We start from the raw sequence: 23,448 nt of genomic DNA on the forward strand, positions 1-23,448 counted from the left end.
GGGCGCGCGGGGCTGCGGCGGCGGCGGCGGCGGCAGCGGCTCGGGGTGAGTCCGCTCCTCCCCCCTCCCCCTGCCCTAGCCCCCGCCCCAGGCCGATCCTGGGGGGCGGCCCCAGCGCGTGGGGGCGGGGGTAGGTGCAGAGGCGCGCGGATCTCCCGCCAGAGAGTGCGGGTGCTGCAGTACTCGCTGGCCGCCCCGGGGGAGGGGCACGTGGCCCTAGAAGGGGGGTCCCGAAGACACCTAGGTGTACCCCTACCTCGCCCACCTATCCCCCGGGCGTGGGGATCGTTTACCCACTCCATGGCCCTTGAGGACTTAAGACTCCGCGACCTCTCGAGGTCCAGGACATCATTCTTCCACCGTGCAGCGCCTTGGGACCCCGGTATCTCATAACCCCCCCACCTCCAAAAAAATTCCCATCCTCTCTGCAGCCGGGAGAGGCACTAAGGACTTCAACTCCCAGCAGCCCATGCAGCGCCAGGTCTGTGAAGTCTTAGCCGCGCTGGCGCAAGGCCTGCTGGGAATTGTAGTGTCTAAGCTCAGCGGGAGCTGGGGCCCCGGAGGTGGGAGGGGGTGGCTGAACCTCCTGGGGGTCGCCTGGGGTCGAACAACCAGTCCCAGAAGGACAATACGTGAAGCTCGGACTGAGCTTTTTCTCCTGGCCACGGTCTCCAGATCCGGCTCCTCCTCCCACCACCTGGCGCGTGGGGACGGGTCCGCAGCCCCTTGTCCGCCCTACAACCCCCATGGGCTGCCGCCAGCCGCCGCCTCGGCTGCCACCCAGGACACAGCAGGGATAAGCGCAGGTGAGTCTGACCATGCCTGTGTCGGAGTCCCTGGCCTTCTGCAATACCCCCCACGACACCTGTCCATCTGTGAGCTCTGGTCTGTCCATCCCTAATTTCTCCCTGCACTCTCCTTCCAGTCCATCTCTGATGTCTGGCTCCAAACCATGTGTGGCTAATTCCCCTTCTCCCCACATCCACCTCTTCCTCCCGGTCCTCTCTCTTTTGTGCCCCCGCCCCCATCCAACCTTCCTTCTGCACCCTTGTCTGTCTGCCCAGCCCTCCTTTGTATCCGTTTGCCCATCTGTGGTCCCTGGCCATTGTCTGTCCATCTGTCCTTTCTTTCTGCACCTCATCCATTCTTCCAACCACTGTTTCCTTTTCAAAGATATTTCTATCCTGGCGCTTACACTGTTCTTCTGTCCGCCCATCTCTCACACTCCCATAAATTACACACCAGTCCATTCTTCATGGCTTGTCCATCCCAAATCTCAATCATTGACTTTCCCTTTATCTGTCTGTTCATCTGTCCCTCTATCCTGGGCCCCATTTTGCCCTTCCCAGTATCTCTGCCTCCCCTCCCCATATCTCTCCCTCTTTCAACTTGGTCCCCATCTCTGCACTCTGCATCTTCTGTCCTGCCCCAGCCACCACCACCCACAACTGGTTCTTATCTCTCTAACCCAGTCTCTCCCTCTCTCTTGGTCCTCTGTCTGTCTACCTGGATCTGGCCTCCTTCCTGTTCCTCGAATCCGCCAAGCCCTTGCTCATGCTGTTCCTGCTGCTCTGGATGCTTTTCCTCACTCCAGCCCCACCACCCACTGCCCATGGCCAGCTTCACCTTGTCCTTCAGATCTCAAAGAGCCCCCCACCAGCCCACCTCCTGCTCCCTTTGTGACATATCCTCCAGCTATTTCTTTTAGAGCACTTCTCACAGTGTGAGCATGTCTTGTTTGTTTATGGGTGTTTGTTGACTTGTTTACTACGTGTCTCCTCTCACTGGATTGCAACACCAGGAAGTCAGGAAATGTGTGGGGTTCCTTCTCTGCTGGATCTGCAGCAGCTGGCACAGTGCCTGGCATGTAGTTGGTGCTCAATGAATATTTGTCGAATGCACGAGTGACGAACGGCTGTCCCCTCATCTGTGCATGGCTGAATTCGTCTGTGCACCCCTAATCTCTGTCTCCTTGTCTGTCCATCCCTTTATTGTGCATCCTGAATCTCTGCTCCTTGACTGGGCTTCCTAGTCTCTTTCTCTTTGTCTGTTTTTCCCTATTCTCTGCCTCTTGTCCCTTCACACTGATCTCTGTCCCCTTGTTTGTCCAACCCATTGCTGTCTTCTTGCCTGAACACCAAATTTCAGCCCTCCTGTCCATCTGCCCCTAATTTCTTCTTGTCCATCCCTCCCTAATCTACATCCCCTTGTCCATCTACTCCCAATCTCTGTCCCCTTGCCTATCCTTCCTTTTCTTTCTCTTTTTATCTCTTATCCACCCCTCTCTCAATCCCATTCCCCATCTGTACCCTTGCCTGACCCGTTCCAAGCACAGAACCCACCGGCTACCATGTCAGGAGACTACGAGGATGACCTCTGCCGGCGGGCACTCATCCTGGTCTCAGACCTCTGTGCGCGGGTCCGAGATGCCGACACCAGTGACAGGTGCCAGGAGTTCAACGACCTGCGAATTCGAGGCTATCCCCGGGGCCCAGATGCAGGTCAGCATCCCCCAGCTGTCTCGGCCAGCCCCCTGTGTCCCCTACATTCAGTATTTTCAGAAATTTCGAGCAGACCTGCTCAGTCTTCTGTTCCCTAGGTGGCCGTGGCCAGTCCCTCTTACAGTCTCACCTCCATCCTGCCTGCTGCTGGTCCCCCCAACCTTTCATCTAAGGAGAAGGAGCTGGGTGGGCCATTTGACCCCTGATCTTTTGGGTTTGGCCCTCTGAGCCTCTTGCCCACTGCCCACCCCCAACCCCCAGCCACATACCTATCCCCTTCACATATATTTTGTAAATTTTGCATAGTGCTTAAAGGCTTAGGCTCTTTAGTCAGGCTGTCTGACTTGTCTGGCTTCAAATCCCACCACCCCTACTTACTAATGGGTGACTTTAGGCAAGTAACACTTCTTCTGTGCCTCAGTTTCCTCCTGAAAATGGGGATAATAAAAGTGACTACCTCCTAGGGCAGCTGAGAGACTCAAATGACAGAACACATGTGAAGTACCTAGAACAAGCTGGGCACACAGTGGTCATTCAATAAATGCTTGGATGTGCTTATTGAGCACCGATTGTGTACCAGGCAGCATGCAAGGGCCTTGGCATATTTCATCAACTACTCACAACGATCCTATGTGGTACCTATAATCCCCATTTTCAGTGGGGGGAAAAGACCCAGAAGAGTGAAGTGACTTGCCCAAGGTCACCCTACTAGGAAGCCGTGGGGTTCTGAGAGCAAGCAAATATTATGAGTGCCCTTGTCCAGTTGAGGAACCCCAAGGAAGCATGTGCTGAGAGGTTATAATGACAGTCACACTTGCTGAGTGCAGGGCAGGGCTCAGCACCTCATGTGCAGGATGTCCAGGGACAGGGATGAGGAATGAGGTTCAGAGAGAGCCATGGTTGCTTGCTCAGAGTCTCGCAACCTGTAGCAAAAGAGCCAGATTTGACCCCAGGAAGTCTAGTATACTATCATCATTTGGGGGGTCCCCAAGTCCACCCTCAGTTTCAAGGATTCCCTGGAAGGACTCACAGAAAAGCTGTTATACTGATTATTATGTTGCATTACAGCAAAAGGATGGAGGTTAAAATCAGTGAAGGGAAAGATACATAGAGTAGGGTCCAGGCAAGACCAGGCATGAGCTTCCAGTCTTGACTTCCTAGACATGGCTAATGTCTGACTGCCTGTGTGGCTAACTCTGACCTCCAGCTCCTCTAGAGGCCGAGCTGATATGGCATGTCATGGCCCAGTACCCCAGCATCAATCACATTGTTACCCGGACCATCTGGCATGGTTCAAGATTCCTCAGGTAAACAAAACCACTTTCAGGCAGGACGTTCCAAGGGCTTAGAAGTTCCTTCCCAGGAGCCGATCAAGGGCCAAACATTTCTTGGGCAAGGTTCATCTTTTCCTGCACAACTACACCACCTTGCCAAGCCCAAAAGTCTCCCCAGACCAGGCAGACAGGAATGAGAAATCCATTAGAGTTTGAAGGATTGATGTTTTGACTTGGAGAGGGTCTGGGTCAGGCTGATGTTAGGGGAAAACAGCTGATTTTTCCTCTCCTCTTCTCTGCCTTGCCCTCCCAAATGGCCCCCAGGCCCCCTTCTCTTAATTCTTCCCGTGTTCAGGAAGCTGGAAAGCCCTTGCTTTGCTTTTTAGCAGGTCTCGAGAACTTTAAGCAGATGTGGGTCACTTGGAAAGGAGCACCCTAAGGGGTGGGAGGAGGTAGGAAGTTCAGAGTTCTGTGCCTGCCTGTTGTATGGTCCAGCAGGATCACTTCCTCTCTCTGAGAGCCTCACCATCCTCATCCGTAAAATGGGATAAGTCATAGTGCCTTGGGGATTAACACCAGGGACTGCTGACTTAGGTTCACTGGTCAGTTCAGGCCCGGAGGCATCCCCTCACCACCCAGAATTGCCTGCAGTGACAGGATACAGCCATCCCACTCAGCTGTCCTTGCTGTGAATAGCGCAGATACCTGCTCCTTCTCCCCAGCTGCCATAACCTATAGTCTATACAGGGCATGTGTTTCCCCTGTGTTCTATCTCGCTGAGACCCAGGAGTCAATCCCAAAACAAATTCACACTTCTTGGGGAAAACCTAATTCCTGGTACCACGTATTGAAATGAACCGGAAATCTTTGGTTCAAGAACTGGGCTGTCCCTGGGTCTCTCTGGAAGGCACATCAGCACACAGTAAGCATTCGGAATGTGTCAGCTGTGGTGGTGGTGGTGATGGATATGCTTGGTGGCAGCAACAAGACCTGTTAGCCTAATAAAAATCTATGTCTGAACTACCATTTATTAGGGAATATTGAAGTGTAGCAGCACAAGAAGACCTTGGGTTGGGGAGCTAGGCACTCCAACACAAATTCTAACTCCATGGCTGATGGCTGTGGGACTCTGTACAGGAGACTTTGTGTCTCTTGACCTCAGTTTCCTTTTGTGGAAAACAGGCATAATAATGTTGCCAATCTCCTCTGGTGCCTGCCAGGCATAAGTAAGCTAATACCAATAAAGCACTTATGTGCCTGAAACATAGTAACCACTCAATGATATCTGCCTTTACCTTCTCCTGCTATGCATTTATGTGAGCATTTACCTCTTGCACTCCTTAATACCACTGTAAGAGGCAGGACTGATTTTTCCTATTTGGCATATGGGGAATGTAAGGCTCAGAGTGCTTAAGATGTGTTCCCGAGGCCACACAGCCAACAGGTTTGAACCCTGACCTGCCTAACTGGGTCACACAGTCTCCTCTTTCCTTGATCATCTCTGAGCATTTGGGGGGACATTGGTGGTGTGTCCTCTTATGGGGGGCTGGCAGGAGCAGCTAGTGATTAAGAATCAGATCTAAAGACAGATTTGCTACTCTTTCAAACCCCAGATCTGTCATTTACTACCTGTGCAGCATAATACAAGTCACTCAACCTGTCTGTGCCTCAGTTTCCTTATCTTTAAAATGGTTATATAGAGACACCAACCTCGTGGGGTTGTGGAGCTTAAGTAACGTATGTAAAGCACTTAGGACAATGCATGGGAAATGCTAAAGGCTATCTCTTTGGGGACAGCAGTGGGAGGATGAACTCTGACCCCACCCTGACCCCTGACCTTTATCCTCACTCTCTCCAGACATCTCCGTGAGCCTGCTGTCGGTCATCGTGACATTCTGTGGCATTGTCCTTCTGGGCGTCTCCCTCTTCGTGTCCTGGAAATTGTGCTGGGTGCCCTGGCGGGACAAGGGAGGCTCAGCAGTGGGCGGGGGCCCCCTGCGTAAAGACCTAGGCCCTGGGGTTGGGCTGGCAGGCCTGGTAGGTGGCAGTGGGCACCACCTGGGGGCTGGCCTGGGTGGCCATCCTCTGCTGGGGGGTCCGCACCACCATGCCCACACCGCCCACCATCCGCCGTTCGCTGAGCTTCTGGAGCCAGGCAGCCTGGGGGGCTCTGACCCCCCTGAGCCCTCCTACTTGGACATGGACTCGTATCCAGAGGCTGCGGCAGCTGCAGTGGCCGCTGGGGTCAAACCAAGCCAGACATCTCCTGAACTGCCCTCTGAGGGAGGCGCAGGCTCTGGGCTGCTCCTGCTGCCCCCAAGTGGTGGGGGCTTGCCCAGTGCCCAGTCGCATCAGCAGGTCACAAGCCTGGCACCCACCACCAGGTGAGACAGGCTACTGGGCTGGGGATCCACTCTGAACTTCTGTTCCTCCTCTGTCTCTTTCCCAGATATGGTTTTCCTGAGCCCTGCAAGAAGAGAGGCCTGGAGGTCCAGAGTCTGAGTCCTGGGGCAGGAGGGGCTTGGGGTGTGGACTCCTAGGTCCTGGGGACAGAGGAGGCTAGGACAGGGTCTGAGGGAAGAGGAGCCTAGAGATCTGGACTCTGAGATTCAGAGGGTATATAGGACTCTGGGGTCAGGAAGGTAGAGGAGAATGAAGATTAGACCCCTGAGGTTCTGAGACACAAAGCAATTCATCTCTTTCGCTCTAAGCCAGGATTGGTGGTGGGACCTGGAGTTCATTTGTTCTGTATTCCTCATTCTGCACATGTATATCAAGCATCTAATATGAACCAGACCTGAGCTGGGTGTTGGAAAAACAGAAGTGAGCATGGCAGATAGACTCTGCCTTCACGCCACTTAACAAATCCAGGGCAAGCGAGTTCCCAAAGAGGCTGTCCTGGCCTAGCCAGGCCAGCGTGGCAGCAAAGTAGCTTAGAAGGCCACAGCTGCGGGAGTCTGAGGAGTCGCCAGTCTGGTCTGGGAGAGGTTGGGGCCTTCCAGAGGCAGAGGTGTCGCTGCTGAGACCTGCAGAGTGAGGAAGAGTTGGCTAGGCACAGATATTGGGGTGTGAGCTGGGCATTCCAGGAAGAGACAGCCGCTCATGCAAAGGCCAGAGGGGAAGGAGGTCACAGTGCATTGTGGGAACTGCCAGCAGTCACTGTGGCCTGAAAGTGTGAAAAAAGAAATCTAGGGAAATGTGGCTGCAGATGTGGGCAGGGCCAGACCACATGGGGCCTTGAATGGTGGGCTCAGGAGCTGGGGCTTTGTCCTGGGGGCACTAGGGAGTCACAGAGGGCTGTGAGCAGGAGGGGCAGGGTCAGTTCTGGGTGTAGAAAGACCTCTCTGTGGTCACACAGGGGAAGGACTAGACTGGAGGTTGATAGCCCAGGCAGGAGAGGATGAGGCTAAGCTGAGATTATGGGCATGGGGAAGAAAAGATGAGGTAAAGGGAGTCAGGGGGCAGGAGAGGTGAGACTTGGGATTGATGGCTGTGAGTAGGAGGAGTGGGAAAAGGTACAGAAGGCACACAGAGGATCTAGAGGATCAGAGGATCCAGGAAGAGTGGGTTTGGGGGAGCTCCTGAGCTTATCTGGGTCTTGCTGAGTATGAGGGACCTGGGGCAACGTCCAGGGGCAACTGCCCTCACAGGGATTGTCTTGGGCCCCACACAGTCATGGGAGAAGGTGTTCTCATCCCAGGCCCTGGTCAGGGGCCCAGGGGCTCATGGGAGATATAGTTTGGGGTCTCCAAGGAGGCCTTCCAGAGGTGGATAGATACAAGAGTTTGAGTTCTCTCCCCTCTCCCATTGTACAGATGGAGAAACTGAGGCTCAGAGGGTGTTAAGGACCTGTTCAGAGTCACCCTGGGAGCAAGGAGTGGCCAGGGGATCTGTAGCTGAAGGAGCCTCCCCCACTGCATCCCCTTCCACGGCTGGAGCCCTCCCACTCCCCCCAGCCCTGTGCCTTCCCCTCAACATATCTGGGGCTGCTGTGTCCAGTGGTGGCTGCCAAGCACTGCCCACCACTAGGGACCCCATTACGTGGATTTTCACCCCAGGTGTGATGATCCATGCAGGAAAAGGCAGATGAGCCCACAGAGGGGACAGGGAAATTTGGGAGGGGGAGGGACAGGCTTTGAGAGGAAAGGAGGTGAGAATGGCCCTGGCGTGTGACCTGCAGATGTAGGTGGAGCACTGGGAAGCAGGAGGGGGAGCAGGTTGGGGAGAAGGTATGGAGCCTGGCAGGGGGTCTGGTGGACAGCCCAGGCTGGGGGTCGATCCAGGCTGGAGCTCAGGATATAGATTTAGCAGACATGGGGCTCTTGCTGGGTGTGGAGACCTGGGATGCAGATGGGTGTGTCCAGGGAAAGCATGTATGTGAGAGAGGGGAGAAGCAGCCAGGGGAGCTGAGGGGGAAGCTCTGGGCTTCCAGAATGTCCCCCACATACTTATGGACAGTGCAAAAGGGACTTGAGAAAGGACAGGCCAGGTGGAGTGAGGGTGAGGTGGGAGAGGTGAGACTGGGTGGGGAGATTTGAAGAGCAGATGAAAATTCAGGAGATCTGGGTGGTGTGGGCCCCAGGGGTCCACAAAGAACTTATTCTGGGTCACTCACTTGAGGTCAGGAGGAGGCTTCTGGAAGTTGGTGCATAAGCAGCAGGTCCTAGCTGGAGCTAGCTTAGAGATGGGGATACCCTCTCCCAATACAGGTGGAGAAACTGAGGCTCAGAGAGTGCAAGTGGCTTGCTCAACGTCATAGCAAGCAAAGGTGGGGTATCTGTGGCCATTTGGGTGAGGTCCTTGGGGAAGAGGCAGGAAGAAGTCTCTCGGGTCTTCAGATGCTGCCAAAGACTCCAGCTGGTGACCCCCTTTGTGTTACCCCCTCTGCACAGGTATCCCGCCCTGCCCCGGCCCCTCACCCAGCAGACCCTGACCCCCCAGCCGGACCCTGGCAGTGAGGAGCGGCCGCCTGCCCTCCCCTTACCCTTGCCGGGCGGTGAGGAAAAAGCCAAACTCATCGGGCAGATCAAGCCGGAGCTGTACCAGGGGACAGGACCAGGCGGCCGGCGCGGCGGAGGGGCCCCCGGCTCGGGGGAGGCGGGCGTGGGGGCGCCATGCGGCCGCATCAGTTTCGCCCTGAGGTACCTCTATGGCTCAGACCAGCTGGTGGTGCGGATCCTGCAGGCCTTGGACCTCCCGGCCAAGGACTCCAACGGCTTCTCAGACCCCTACGTCAAGATCTACCTGCTGCCAGACCGCAAGAAAAAGTTCCAGACTAAGGTCCGGAGCAAGGGTCCAGGACATCCCGAGGAGGGGGCGGGGTCGGACTCCGGGGTTTGAGGGAGCAGGAGCTGGGCCCCGGCTCCTGGGTCTGAGGGAGGAGGCTGGGGGCCTGGACTCCTGGGTCCTTTGGAAGCGTGGTTGAAGGGTATGGTGTCTGTCTGCCTCCCTCGCCCACCGGCTCCAGGTGCACAGGAAGACTCTGAACCCCGTGTTCAACGAGACATTCCAGTTCTCAGTGCCCCTGGCTGAGCTGGCCCAGCGCAAACTGCACTTCAGCGTCTATGACTTTGACCGCTTCTCGCGGCACGACCTCATCGGCCAAGTGGTGCTGGACAACCTCCTGGAACTGGCTGAACAGCCCCCGGACCGCCCACTGTGGAGGGACATCGTGGAGGGCGGCTCGGTCAGTGGCCCCTGCACCCCTCTTCCTGGGGCCCCCTGACCCCTCAGTTTTTTACCTCCTTGCCCTTGGACTTCATAACCTTCTAGCTTCCTGACCCAGGCTTTTTTTTTTTTTTTTTTAAGATTTTATTTATTTTTGACACGCATGCAGAGAGAGTGAGACAGAGACACGAGCAGGCTTCATGCAGGGAGCCTGATGTGGGACTCGATCCTGGGTCTCCAGGATCGTCCTGGGCTGAAGGTGGTGCTAAACCGCTGAGCCACCCGGGCTGCCCTGACCCAGGCTTTTTAAAAGTTTATTTTATTGCAAAATATTTCAGAGATACAAGCAAAGTGTAGAGATTGATATAATGGACCCCCATCTCCCCAACACCCCGTCAAATATTGACATCATGCCTGGACCCCAGATCTCCCAGCTTCTGACCCCTTTTTACATCCGATAACAACTGAGAAAATTATAACAGACACCCATGTACCCATCAGCCACTTTATCATAATGTCATGCTGTGACCTCCATGACTTTTGCCCTCTGACTCCAGATTCCTGACCCTCCAACTTTTGACCCCAGAGGTCCCAGCTTTTGTTTTTCTGACTTCCTTCACCTTCCAACCTCCTGGCTTGCCAGTTCCCAAGCTTCCCAAACCCCCAGCCCCTCTTACCTCAGAACATTTTATGTTTCAAACGCCTGACCTCCAGATATAATCTCATCCTCTGGTCTCCACCTGAATCCTGATAGCCGGAACCCCCAAGCCTCAGACATACTTGAATCCCTTATATCCTGACACCTCCCAGTTCTCCCCAGTCACCAGATTGTGCCCAACACCCCCTCCCCATCCCACCACACTAGCTCCCTTGCTCTTCCATCCAATCGCTCCCGGAGCCTGGCTCCTCCATGTTTCCTGGGTGTCCTGACCCTCTCCCTGCCTCCATCCTGTCTCCTGCTTATGTGTGTCACATCTCCTCTCTCTCATCACTGGAGGTCTTCACTCATCCATCCATCTATCCATCTATCCATCCATCCATCCATCCATCCATCCATCCATCCATTCATTCCTTAAACAAGTGGCTTTTTTGTTTCAGGATCAGGACCCGGGGACCCCAGACAGTCCTTGGGAGCCCCAGGTCCAAGCTGTCACAGTTTGCTGTCAGGGGCAGTGACTGGGGACTCCAGGGACCTGGGCTTCGGTCAGTGTGGCTGTCAGGCCAGGGGCCCAGATGAGGCTAAAGGACCGGGCTGGGCAGGTCAGAGGTCCTGGCTAGTTCAGCTCTGGCTCCAGGTCCCTATGTGTGTGCTGATGTGGGAGGCTCTGTCTCATTTGTAGTTTCACTTAGGATTGGTGTGTCTCCTATGCTCCCCAAGACTGACTTCTCAGGGTCTGCCACACTGGACCCCTGTCCCTTATCTGCTCTGTGCAGGTTTCTCTCTGTGTGTGTCTCTCTCTTCTCTGGGTCTTTGCTCTTCCCCCCACCTCATTCTGGGTCTCTATCACTGTCTGGGTCTCCATGCCCTCCACCTAGTCTCTCCCCATGTCTCCAGATCTCCTGCACCTTGGGGGCTTTGACATGCCCCCCACCCCGACTCTGTCTCTCCCTCTGGGTCTCTGTCCTTCTTTCTTCCTATACTTGTCTCTCTGGAAGTCTGTTCCTCTGCTCTCTCTCACTTTCTGTTGGAGCAGCATTGTCTCTGGGTCTCTATGCCCCCCCCACTCTGGGTTTTCTTTTTCTTTTTTAAAGATTTTTGTTTATTCACTTGACAGAGAGAGCACAAGCAGGGGGAGTAGGAAAGGGACAAGCAGGCTCCCCACTGAGCAGAGAGCTCAACCTGGGTTTGATCCCAGGACCTCCAGGATCACAACTCGAGCCAAAGGCAGACTCCCAACCAACCAAGTCACCCAGGTGCCACTAGGTTTTCTTACTTTACGATTCTATGGGTCTCCTTTTCTAACTGTATCTTTCAGGGGCCAGATCCCTGTCACAGTTTATTTCTCACTGTGTTCTTCTCTCTCTTTCTCTCTGGCTCTTTGCTGCTCTCTCTCCACACTCATGCCTATTACAATTTTCCCTACAGAACAAATAGGCTTTGCTGGTGGCAGGCAGCTGTGGCCAGGGAGTTACCAGGTCAGATTGGCCAAGTCAGATTGTTAGGTGAATTGGAAACCTGAGTCCTGGAAATCCAGGAGGAGAGCTGGAAGCTCCAGATGGGAGAGAATGTGAGGGAGAGATTGGGGGGATGGGGGACTGAGGCAGGGTATTGCTGAACCCCTTTCTCCAAACTTCAGGAAAAGGCAGATCTTGGGGAGCTCAACTTCTCACTCTGCTACCTCCCCACGGCCGGTCGCCTCACCGTGACAATCATCAAAGCCTCTAACCTCAAAGCGATGGACCTCACCGGCTTCTCCGGTGGGTTCCAGGAGTTGCTGGGGCCTGAGGGAGGAGTGTCTGGGGCCTGGACTCCTGGGTCTGAGGGAGGAGTGTCTGGGGGCCCATGCTCCTGAGTCTGAGGAGTACAGGGACAGGACCCCTGGGTCTGAGAGAGGAGCAGTGTGGGGTCCAGATTCGGGTCTGAGGGAGGAAGTCGAGATTCACTGCTCTTGATGCCCGCCCCCAGACCCCTACGTGAAGGCCTCTCTGATCAGCGAGGGGCGGCGTCTGAAGAAGCGGAAAACCTCCATCAAGAAGAATACGCTGAACCCCACATACAACGAGGCGCTTGTGTTCGACGTGGCCCCGGAGAGCGTGGAGAGCGTGGGGCTCAGCATCGCGGTGGTGGACTACGACTGGTGAGGGTCGTGGCCCGGGCGGGCGGGTGGCCCGGGGGTGGGGCCGGACCTGCCCCCTCCTGCCTCGGCTGCTCACAGCCCTCCCCGCTCCCCCAGCATCGGGCACAACGAGGTGATCGGCGTGTGCCGCGTAGGCCCGGACGCCGCTGACCCCCACGGCCGCGAGCACTGGGCAGAGATGCTGGCCAACCCCCGAAAGCCCGTGGAGCACTGGCATCAGCTGGTGGAGGTGAGTGGGAGGCCACCCAGTGCCACTCGCCCCGCGGTTCGCGCGGAGCATCCGTCTTGGCGCTGCGGCGTCAGACCACCCGGGTTGGAATCCCGGCTCTACCGACTTTAGCTGTGCGGCTTAGAGCACGTTACTTAACCTCTCTGTGTCTCAGCTTATTCTGCGTCGGAAATGGGGTTGTTAATAGCATTTAAAGTTGGATAGATGTGAGGATTCAGTGAGTTAATGCAGGATTAAGTGTCTGCCTCTCTATAAGGGCTCAGCAAGTGGTCAGCTACTCTTACTATTATTTCCCATGATGCTAAATGCAAAATAAATGGGAAAAACCGAGTGGTGAGATGCAGCAGGGTTGGGATTTTAGGGGTCTTGGTTTGGTTCGGTTTAAAGCAGGATATAATTGAAAATCAGCGGATTGTGGTTTACTGGGTGGGGATCAACATTTTTTTTCTCAATAAGGAAATGAAGTCAAAATAGAACAGAACATTTCACAGGGCAGCACCCATTGTAAGGATCATACTGTCAATTTTTTTTCTTCTTCTTCTTCTTTTTTTTTTTGGTCTTGTGGATTATGGTCCAAAAGGCTTGGAAGTCTGGGAAGTAGAGGACACCTGGATGAGGGATGCGGGATGCCTTTTGGCTTAGGGCGTCCTGAAGGGCCTCTCAGTGGAGGTGACATTTGAACAGATGCTTGGAGATTGAGAATGAAGGCGTTAGGTAAAGGCTTGGAGGTTAGGAGAAGCTCACAGGGAGAGAACACGGCTGGGCACGGCTTCCTCCTAAGCAAGAAGGAGCCAGGGCAGGCTCTGAGCCTGGAGCAGAGAAGGAAGGGGGAAGCCAGCAGATGACAGGAGGCCTACGGGTCACAGGAGAATCAGCTTGCTAATTTTTTAAAAACTAAAAATCATTTATGATCATCACAGAGTCAAGAGAAATTTTCAAACATGGCTATTCTCTCATTTGAACCCCCCCCCCAGGGGATCCCTGGGTGGCGCAGCGATTTGGCGCCTGCCTTTGGCCCAGGGCACGATCCTGGAGACCCTGGATCGAGTCCCACGTCGGGCTCCCGGTGCATGGAGCCTGTTTCTCCCTCTGCCTGTGTCTCTGCCTCTCTCTCTCTCTCTCTCTGTGACTATCATAATAATAAATAAATAAATAAATAAATAAATAAATAGGAAAAAAAAAAGAAACCCCCCCCAAAAGGGACACCTGGGTGGCTCAGTGGTTGAGCGTCTGCCTTCCACTCAGGGTGTGATCCCAGGATCCTGAGATCAAGTCCCACATCGGGCTCCCCGCAGGGAGTCTGCTTCTCCCTCTGCCTGTGTCTGTGTCTCTCAAGAATAAATAAATGAAATCTTTAAAATTTTTTTAAATTAAAAAGAAAGCAAAAAAAATCACAGAAGTAGATTTTGAAAATATTATCCACGAATTGACTTTTATTAAAGCTAAGAGAGTAAAATCACACTAAATTCTATTTAGAGGATAAATAAACATTTAAACTGAATGTAACATGAATTACAATACACATTACTCTTTGTGGTTTTTTTTGTTTTTGATATTTTAGAAATTATTTTAAGTTTCCAGAAAAAAATTAACCATAAAAAATAGATAAAAATAAGGCTGCTTATTTTTCCTTTTGTCTCAGGCTCTGATATGACATGGGACTGACCTCTATTTAAAATTTGATTTAACAAATCAAATTGGATTTTTTGGACTCATTTTGATTTTTAAAAATATTGCATTGTAGTCGTATTTCTCTTGATTGCTGAGTTGGGGGGTACTCGTGAAATTTGGCACCCAGGGTGAATTCCTCCAAGGCCTGACTATAGCTCAGCCTTGCTTTGGACTTTGCTTCCACCGATGAGGAGGGATTGTAAGCAGCAGAGCACAGAGCTCAAGTGTGAGTGTCGAAAAGACTGAGTCTATTTGGAGAGACAGATGCAGCTCTGCTTGTGCTGAGCAATGCTGGTTGCAGAGAGAGGAGTGGAACCCTGGCTGAGTGGGGGTCCTGACCCTGGCTTGTAGCTGATAGTGCCATAGTGCATGGCCCCAGAAGGTCTTTCTACCGCCAGCTCTGACCTTGCACCTTCTCTGCTCACTGCCGTCCCTGGCTCCCCAGAATCTCCAAAACAGAGTGTCAGCTTCTCTGAGGCTGCTCAGATGGTCTGCCCCATCAACCCTGCTGCCTCATATTCCCGGTGATTTTTTCTTTATACCTCAGGGTCCCTGTCTATAGAATAGAACTGTAATATCAGCTGGCTCATCACTTCAGAGCTGAGTGGAAAAAAGCATTGTAAATGATGAAAACAGGTTTGATGTCTTATTATGTTGATCATTAGCAGTTGTCTTGCATCTCTATCCCCCATACCTGAAATTTCTGGATTTCCTTATTCAGGAAAAGACTTTGTCCAGCTTCACGAAAGGCAGCAAAGGATTGTCAGAGAAAGAGAACTCAGAGTGAAGGGTAAGGAACCCAGACCAGGGAAAAGAGGTTGGGGTCCTGGATTCCTGGGTCTGAGGGTGGAGGGACCAGAGGATGGAGTGACAAGGGACTAGGATTCCTGGGTCCCTGGGGTGTTGATGGAGCTACAACAGGTCACGGGCCCTTTCTCTGCCATCACTGACATCTCCTCCTGCCCCATCCCACAGGTCTGGCCAAGGCCCAGGATCGGACCAGGCCCCCTCAGGACCCCATCCCTTCCTGCCCGGACCGTGAATTCATCTCCTTGAAGCCATAACGTCCGAGCTGCGTGGTGCGGGGCAGTCCTGGGCCTGCCCGTCCTTCTACCCCGCTAGGTGTGAGGGTGGGAGGCAGGAGGGCCCAGCTCCCTGTTTCAGGGTGGGGGGCATTCAGTCTCCACTCTGTCTTTTCTTCCCCAGGGCTCCCCTTCCAGGCAAGGGGCCATGCATGTCTGGGGGACCCCAGCCCCCCAAACCCTTTGTCTTTCTGTCTCTTTGCTGTTTGTCCAAGACGGTGTCCTGACCTTTGTTCTCTCCGTGAATGTCAACAGACCAATCCTCCGTATTCCCCCAGACACACACACGCACACCTGTGTCTACTTTTTCTGTTCAACACTCCCTGCGTCTGGCCGATTCCCCCACTGCTGCTGCTACCAACACCAGAATAAACATACACCGTGGGTCTCACTCCACCTGGGACTCCTGTTCTCTCTGGGACTGGGAAGCTGGGTTGGAACATCATGGCTCTGGCTTCAGACAAATGTTTCATTCACTGTCTGGGTGACCTCTGGAAACTAAATCTTATCTCTCGGAGCCTTAGTTTGTAAATGTTAAATTTGCCAGCAATGCTATGATTATAGGACACAAGATACAAACCAAACTACTGTAAGCCACAAACAGAACTGTACATGGTGAGTCTGAGCATCTAGGAGGACTTCAGGCATGGTTGGATCAAGGCGTTCAAGTGACTGCATTGCTCCTTAGGACTTCATTCTCAAGCAAGTCTTTGCAATAGTAATAAGATGGCCATTTGGCTCCAAGCTCATAATGCTGTGTCTGTTATGATGGTTTTAGCTGCATAAAACAGAATTCCAACGAAAGAACTGAAATAATAGAGATTTCTTTTGCTCACATAAGAAATCTTTCAGGGACACCTGGGTGGCTCAGCAGTTGAGTGTCTGCCTTTGGTTCAGGGCGTGATCCCAGGATCTGGGATTGAGTCCCACATTGGGCTCCTTACAGGGAGCCTGCTTCTCCCTCTGCCTATATCTCTGCCTCTCTCTGTGTCTCAAATAAATAAATGAATAAATAAATAAATAAATAAATAAATAAATAAATAAATAAAATAAATAAATAAAATCTTAAAAAAAAAAGAAATCTTTCAAAGAGACACAGTCCCAGTGTTAGTTCAGCTGCTCAACAACGTCAAGCACTGGGTTGACATCTCTGAGATTCGTTTTGCCTTCCCCTCACGAGTACAAACTGCAGCAACACCATGCATTATGTTCTTACATAGTGGCATCTAAAGCAGGAAATGTAGATGGGGCCACCCCTTAGGTGTTCTCCCAGAACACAAATTATTTCTCATTTACCAGAACTGGGTTCAGTAGTCACTCTGAGTCGCAAAGAAACCTGGGAAAGTGACCATCTATGTGGGTTTTGCCCACGAGGCAGCACAGAGAGGAGAATGATTGTTGGGTAGGAAATTAACAGGACCCACTATTATCATCCTCAAGGTAGATACTTTCAGAGGAAACAAAACTGGGTTTCCCTTTCTCCCTGCCTCCATATCATTCAGGAAAAGGATTCTGATGGCTCCTGTTAGGGCCTTGGATGACCACTTCAGGCCAATCATATAGCCAGTTGGCAAGCTTGCTCTTGGCACCTCCTCCCATGATGGAGTCCTCTTCCGCTGCTTATCTCACTGGGACTGGCTCAGACCCCCTCAGGACCTCATCCCTTCCTGCTCAGCTATGACTCATCTCCTGAAGTCATAAGGCTCTTTAGTAGAGAACATAGGGATCCCTTATGTTCAACATAAGTTAACCCCAATAGAATCACATCTCAGTGGGCAGGTACAGTCCTTCAAAGTAGTAGATGTCTACTACATCCCTCCCTTGGCTACTTGCATTAATTCACAGCCACTTGCTCATATACACCATTTCAAAAAATTCTACTATCAAAAATGGTACAACCACAGTATTAGTTTGCTATGGCTGCTGTAATGAATTAACCACAAAACTGCCCAGAAATTATGCTTTCAAAGTTCTGGAGACCAGAAGTCTGAAATCAAGGTGTCGGCAGAGTTGGGACTCTGGGACTCTGGGATCTTGTTCCATGCCTCTCTCTGAGCTCCTGGAAGTTGCTCTCAATCTTTGGCATTCCTTAGCTTGTAGTTGCATCCCTCCAATCTCTGCCTCCATCTTCACCTTCACCTGTGTGTCTCTGGGTCTCACATCTCCCTCTGCCTTTCTCAGATCTCTCTCTTTTTTAGCATTGATCTTTTTTTCATTGAACTCCAACTAGGGTTACATTTATTCTCTTTTCTCAAAGAGTGAAGAACACTTTTCAAACCCTAATAAATGTCAAGGTTATAAAGATACAATCCCATTTATAAAGTTCTTCCAAAGATAAATAGGGCAGCCTATTAGCATCCACAAGAATTGCAAGTTAATTTTAACCTAATAAATATCCTGAAAATTCCCATAAGGAGACTCCATCATGCCAGAGGAACTTCTGCTTTAAACTAATGTCACGGAATCCCTGGGTGGCGCAGCGGTTTGGCGCCTGCCTTTGGCTCAGGGCGCGATCCTGGAGACCCGGGATCGAATCCCATATCGGGTTCCGGGTGCATGGAGCCTGCTTCTCCCTCTGCCTATGTCTCTGCCTCTCTCTCTCTCTCTCTGTGACTATCATAAATAAATAAATTTTTAAAAAATAAATAAACTAATGTCACACTCTACTGGTTTCTTGGGCATGCTGTTAGCTTACTTTTCTTGCAGTCTGTGATGATGCCACTACCTTCTGCACGATTCATCTGGTACCCAAGTGAGCTCCAAAGTGAGACTGCCTCGTTTCAAATTCCTCCTCCACACATATTAGCTCTGTGACTTTGGGCAAAGTGTATAACCTCTCAACGCCTCAATTTCTTTCTGTAAGATGATAATGCCTACTTCACAAGAATGTTACCCAGAGTAAATGAAAGAATGCACACAAAACACTTAGCACATACTTGGTGCATAGTAACATGACTCTAATGGTAGCCATTAATATTGATAATAACAATGATTATTATAATTGCTAATAATTATATTAGGGGATCCCTGGGTGGCGCAGCGGTTTGGCGCCTGCCTTTGGCCCAAGGCGCGATCCTGGAGACCCGGGATCGAATCCCACATCGGGCTCCCGGTGCATGGAGCCTGCTTCTCCCTCTGCCTGTGTCTCTTCCTCTCTCTCTCTATCATAAATAAATAAATTTTTAAAAATTTAATAATTATATTAGAGTATATTTGGGCATTAGGAATCTTCATAATCATTTGAATATTGACTGACTTAATACATGTGTCAGCTGTTCCAGAAGGCAGCAAGATATTTCAGTGCAAGAAAGTGTAAATAGGAGAAGACAATTTTTTTTTGCCACTTCACCTTGAACGAGTCTAACTTGGTTTCAATTGTCCCTGCACCATTTTTTTCTGCCTTTCTTTTATAAGGACACCAATCATTGGGGTTATGGGTCACTCTTAATTCAGAATGATCTCATCTGGAGATCCTTGACTTAATTACATCTGTAAAGATCCATTTTCCAAATGAGGTCATGTTCACAGGTTCTGAGGGATGAGGACATGGTCATTGTCTTTTGGGGGCCACCATTCCATATGCTACATCCACCTTGAAGACTAACTTATCAGTTTCTTATAAAGTCAACACAGACTTACCTTGTGGCTCAAATCCCAGTCCCGACTATTTACCCATGAGAAATAAAAGTGTATGTCCCCACGAATATTCACATCAACCTTACACATAAGGTTGATAAGGTCACATCAACCTTATTCATAATAGCCTCAATCTGGAAAACTGGAAACAATTGAAATGTCCATCTTTGGGAATGGATAAACAAATTGTATACCCACAGGATGGATGACAAATCAGCAATAGAAAGAACTACCTACTGATGTGGGTAGCAGATAAATCTCAAAAACAGTATGTCTTGTGAAAAAAGCCAGACACAAAAGAGTACAAACAGAATGATTCCATTTCTGTGAAATTGTAGACAATGGAATACTAATCTATAGGAACATAAATCAATCAGGGTTGCCTGGGGCTTGAGGAAGTGGGGATGGGGGATTGATCACACACAGACACAAAGGAACATTTTGGGATCACGGAACTGTTCTGTTTCCTGACTATGGACGGGGGCATACACCATATACATTTGTCAAAACTAATTGGACATTACACTTAAAATTGATGCATCAAAAGTCATTTAAGTGTGGTGAGATACACGTATCATAAAACTTATCCTAACCCTTTATAAGTGGACAGTTTAGTGTTAAGTCTATGTACATTGTTGTGCAACCAATCTCCAAAACTTTTTATCTTGCAGAATGGGAGCTTTGTCCCCATTAAACAATAACTTCCCATTCCCCCCTCCTCCTAGCCCCTGGCACCCACCACTCTACTTTCCCTATAAATCTGATTACTCTATATACCTCATATAAGTGGAATTATACAGTACTGTCCTTCAATTTTAACAAACGTACCACAATAATGCAAGATGTTAATAACAGGGGGAACTAGAGGTAGGCTTGTGAGGGTGTAGGGAATTAAGGTAAAGGGTTCCTATATGGCATATGGTCTCCCCTAATGGTAAATGGGAACTCTGTACTTTTTGTTCAGTTTTTTCTGTAAGCCTAAAACTGCTAAAAAAAAAAAAAGCCAATTAATTTTTTAAATCATGGATAACACATGCCAGTTGGGCAAAAACAACAGGTGTGCATTATACAGGTCCTTAGCTGCAGTAGGTGTCCGCTCTAATAATAGTTTGCATGTCCGGGCTGCTTATGGAGACTAGAAGACGTAACAAAGGTGTTTCCTTTGCATACTTAAGTATTTGAGACCAAGGTCATTTATTATTCCTGGGCACACCGTTTGTCTCCTCCTCTGAGAGCGGTCCCTAGGCTTGCCTTTCGACTTCGCCAGTGGAGAGATGTAGCCAATCAAGAGTGGTTCGCCTGTGACATCACCAGTCACCAAGGTCTCCAAGGATCCAGCGCGCCGTGGCGCCCTCCGGCGGGGAAAGGGAGGCTGTGTCTGAGAGAGCCGGACCGGATCGTTGACTCCCGCAGGGAAGCCCGCCCGGTGCTACACACCTCATGCCCCCTGGTGACTCAAGTCACTTTGCGCCTCCACGTTGCCAGTGCTTGCGGGAGTAAGCCGGGCCAGGAGAGAGAAATGCTGAGGGGAAAGGAAGATAAAAATTCCCTGGCATCCAATGACATACAGGAATCCAATCAGATTAGCGGCTCCAACGAAACAGCGCAGGTGTCCAATTAGATCCCGCAGAGTTGCCATGACGACACGCGTCTCCGGAGGGTTTGCAAGGTCGGGGAGTTCGGGCGCTGAGCGCCACCTGGCGCCGGCCGACACTTGGCCGCTCACGCCACCGCCAACAACGCGGGGCAGAGCCTCCGTGATGTCACCAGTTGCCGAGCCGGGCCGGAGCGCGTGACCGCCGGCGCGAGTTCGCGTGAGCTCCCGCGAGCCCGCAGACAGGTCGCGCGCACTTTCGCCCGTGCGTCGGTTGGTGCGCATGCGCTCGTGCTGCTGCTGCCTTTTTTTTTTTTAAAGCGCGAAGCTAGAAAGGGCGGTAAAGGGCGGGAGGCGCGAGGCGCGAGGATACCCGCCACGCCGAGGGACCGAGGTACGCTCCTCTGCCCCAGGAAAGGCCTGCGAGGGGCTGTGGCCCCCCGTAAAACTCCTGTTGAGGGGCAGAGCCCGGGAAAGCTTGATGTCCAGAGGAAGACTGAGAGAAACGCAGCTCCACAGGGGCAGGGACCTGCCACACACGCAAACCCGCGGGAGCAGAAGACGATCCACACATGTTAGGAGGCGAAGGAGAAGCCTGAGGTGGCAGAACAAGATGCTGAGGCGGCCAGGGGAAGGGCCCAGAGGCCAGGCAGGCGTGACCGCGGTCAGGACCCTGGAGGCCGCCCAAGAACGGCAGCACAGAAGGACAGACAGAGACCACGACAGAGGGACAGCCAGCCATGACGAAGGCGACAGCTGCAGAGGCAGCGAGGACAGTGACCCAGACACAGAGATGGCGACAGGGCGACCGGGGGCTGAGGAGACCTGAGACAACACCCCCCCCCTTCACGGGGGGTCTGGTCAGAGAGACCGGGGAGCTTGAGAAGGAAGAGAGCTAGACCAAGAGGATAGTGATAGAGACGGAGAACAATGTCAGGGAGGGGGTGGGGATAGTGACAGTGGGGACAAAGACCAAGGGACAGTGATGGAGAGGAAAGAGATAAGGGGGACAGTGGCCGATAGAGAGGTGACAACCATAGAGACAGGGAAAACACACTCAGAAGCCAGTGACAAAGATAGAGAGGACAGTGATAGAGAAGACAAAGATAACATAAGTAATATAGGGAAAAGTGACAAAAATAGAGAAGGTGCCAGAGACAAAGTTGGAGGCAACAGTGACAGAGGCAGACAACTGCAGGCAGAGAGGGCAAAGATAAAGATAATGTTAGAGGTACAGAAAGCAATATTAGATAAGGAGGGCACCCAATCACAGAGGGGACAGACAGAGAAAACGGAAAGTGGCAAGGTGAGAGAGGGAACGGAGGTAGAGGGGACAGAAATAGAGCTAGAAGATTCAAAGGGCGCTAGAGGCACCCACGGTGGAAATAGAGGAGGTGGGAGCAGAGCCGGGGGCAGAGATGGAGGATTCAGAGTGGAAGGAGACTGGAGCAAGGAGTCAGAGACAGAAGAGACAGATCCAGAGGGAACAGCAACAGTGCTCAGAGCACTCAGAGCAAAGAGCCACAGTGGTGACAGTACCAGAGTGTGAGTGACAAAGCACACTCAGTGACACTATGACAGATGAAGCAACAGGCAGAAAGGATGGTGACAGAAGGGACAGTGATGAAGGCAGTGGAGACAGAGTATAGAGACATAAAAGGTATAGAGACAAGAAAGAGGAGTGGGGCAGAGATAAGGATTAGTGACCAAGACAGAGGGTGGCCTAGCAGACATCCTGAAGATAGAGCTAGGGAGTAGGGGTGCAGGCAGAGTCTGAAAAAATTGAAATTGCATCTTGCAGAGGATGATAGAGATGGAAGGAGAACATGACCAAGGCAAAACAGAGACAGGGACAGAAAGAGACCAAGTTATGGAGATGAACAGAGAGACAAGAGCAAAGAAAGAGAACATGAGGGGTCAGTCACCTGAGATTCCATGAGAGGTCAGGATGACAGGCAAAAACAAAAATCGGGGAAAAGTGAACAAAATACTTGAAAGGGACACACCAACCTGTGGAGACCAACTGAGACTCACGACCCAGCCTCTGCCTCATCCTGGGAAGTACTGGAAACCATGGAGCCTTGAGCTTTCTTCTTTAAGCCACTTTGGTAAGTTGTGACCTTGATTTGGGATTGTGTTTTGAAAAGACTCCACACAGATTCTAGATTTGTGACCAAGTTCCTGAATCCGCTATTTACCTTGCTTTGGTCCACTGTAGCCACAGCACAAAGAGGGGGCAAAATCTCACTTTTTTTCATTCATTCTTTCGTCAAATATTGAGTGCTCACTACATGCCAAGACTATTCTGGATGCTGGAGACATAGCAGTGAACAAAACAAAGTACATGCGCCCATGAAGCTTTCAACCTAATTGGTAGACAAATATATATATTTATTTAATGTCAAGTAGTGTTAAGTGCTGAGAAGAAAAATCAAGCAAAGCTAAGAGGACAGAATAATTGAAGTTGTTGATAAGAGCAGGCTAGGTTATTCAGATCAACCCTCCCACTGCAACAACTAAACTTGTTGAATTAAAAAAAAAAACACTTAAGTCTCATAAGCACAAAAAGTGTCACAGGATTTATCAGGCCAGGGACCCCTGGATGGCTCAGTGGTTGAGCATCTGCCTTTGGCTCGGGTCCTGACCCTGGAGTCCTGGGATCAAGTCCCACATCGGGCTCCCCACAGGGAGCCTGCTTCTCCCTCTGCCTGTGTCTCTGCCTCTCTCTCTCTCTCTCTCTCTCTCTCTCTCTGTGTGTGTGTGTCTGTGTGTGTCTCCCATGAATAAATAAATAAATCTTTTTAAAAAATAAATGTTTAAGAAAACTTAGTGAATAGCTTTAAAATTAAAAGCAACAACTGAATAGAGAAATAGTGAGCTGGAACATAAGTCAAACAAAATTATTCACAATGTACTGTGAGGAGACAGAGCAGAAAACATGTAAAAGAAGTTGACACATGAAGAATGAGTGAGGAGGTCTTACCTATGTATTTATT

The 23,448-nt window shown here is 51.2% G+C and overlaps 1 protein-coding gene across 3 annotated transcripts; it reads left to right on the plus strand.

Moving 5' to 3' along the window:
* Positions 1 to 15,601, plus strand: SYT3 (synaptotagmin 3). 3 transcript variants are annotated; one of them, XM_055310831.1, is made up of 11 exons: positions 1 to 45; positions 676 to 806; positions 2,033 to 2,501; positions 5,634 to 6,159; positions 8,668 to 9,055; positions 9,243 to 9,461; positions 11,740 to 11,860; positions 12,069 to 12,240; positions 12,337 to 12,469; positions 14,862 to 14,930; positions 15,116 to 15,601. In XM_055310831.1, exons 3-10 carry the CDS (start codon positions 2,351 to 2,353, stop codon positions 14,925 to 14,927), a joined length of 1,776 nt encoding a protein of 591 aa, XP_055166806.1. In that variant the 5' UTR covers positions 1 to 45; positions 676 to 806; positions 2,033 to 2,350; the 3' UTR covers positions 14,928 to 14,930; positions 15,116 to 15,601. The 3 variants fall into 3 exon arrangements, with proteins under 3 accessions (XP_055166806.1, XP_055166805.1, XP_055166807.1); XM_055310830.1 differs by having other exon boundaries at positions 2,336 to 2,501; XM_055310832.1 differs by lacking the exon at positions 1 to 45 and having other exon boundaries at positions 645 to 806; positions 2,336 to 2,501.
* Positions 15,602 to 23,448: the final 7,847 nt, after the last annotated feature.

Source organism: Nyctereutes procyonoides, unplaced genomic scaffold (assembly GCF_905146905.1).
Source record: "Nyctereutes procyonoides isolate TBG_1078 unplaced genomic scaffold, NYPRO_anot_genome, whole genome shotgun sequence".
Lineage (NCBI taxonomy): Eukaryota > Metazoa > Chordata > Mammalia > Carnivora > Canidae > Nyctereutes > Nyctereutes procyonoides.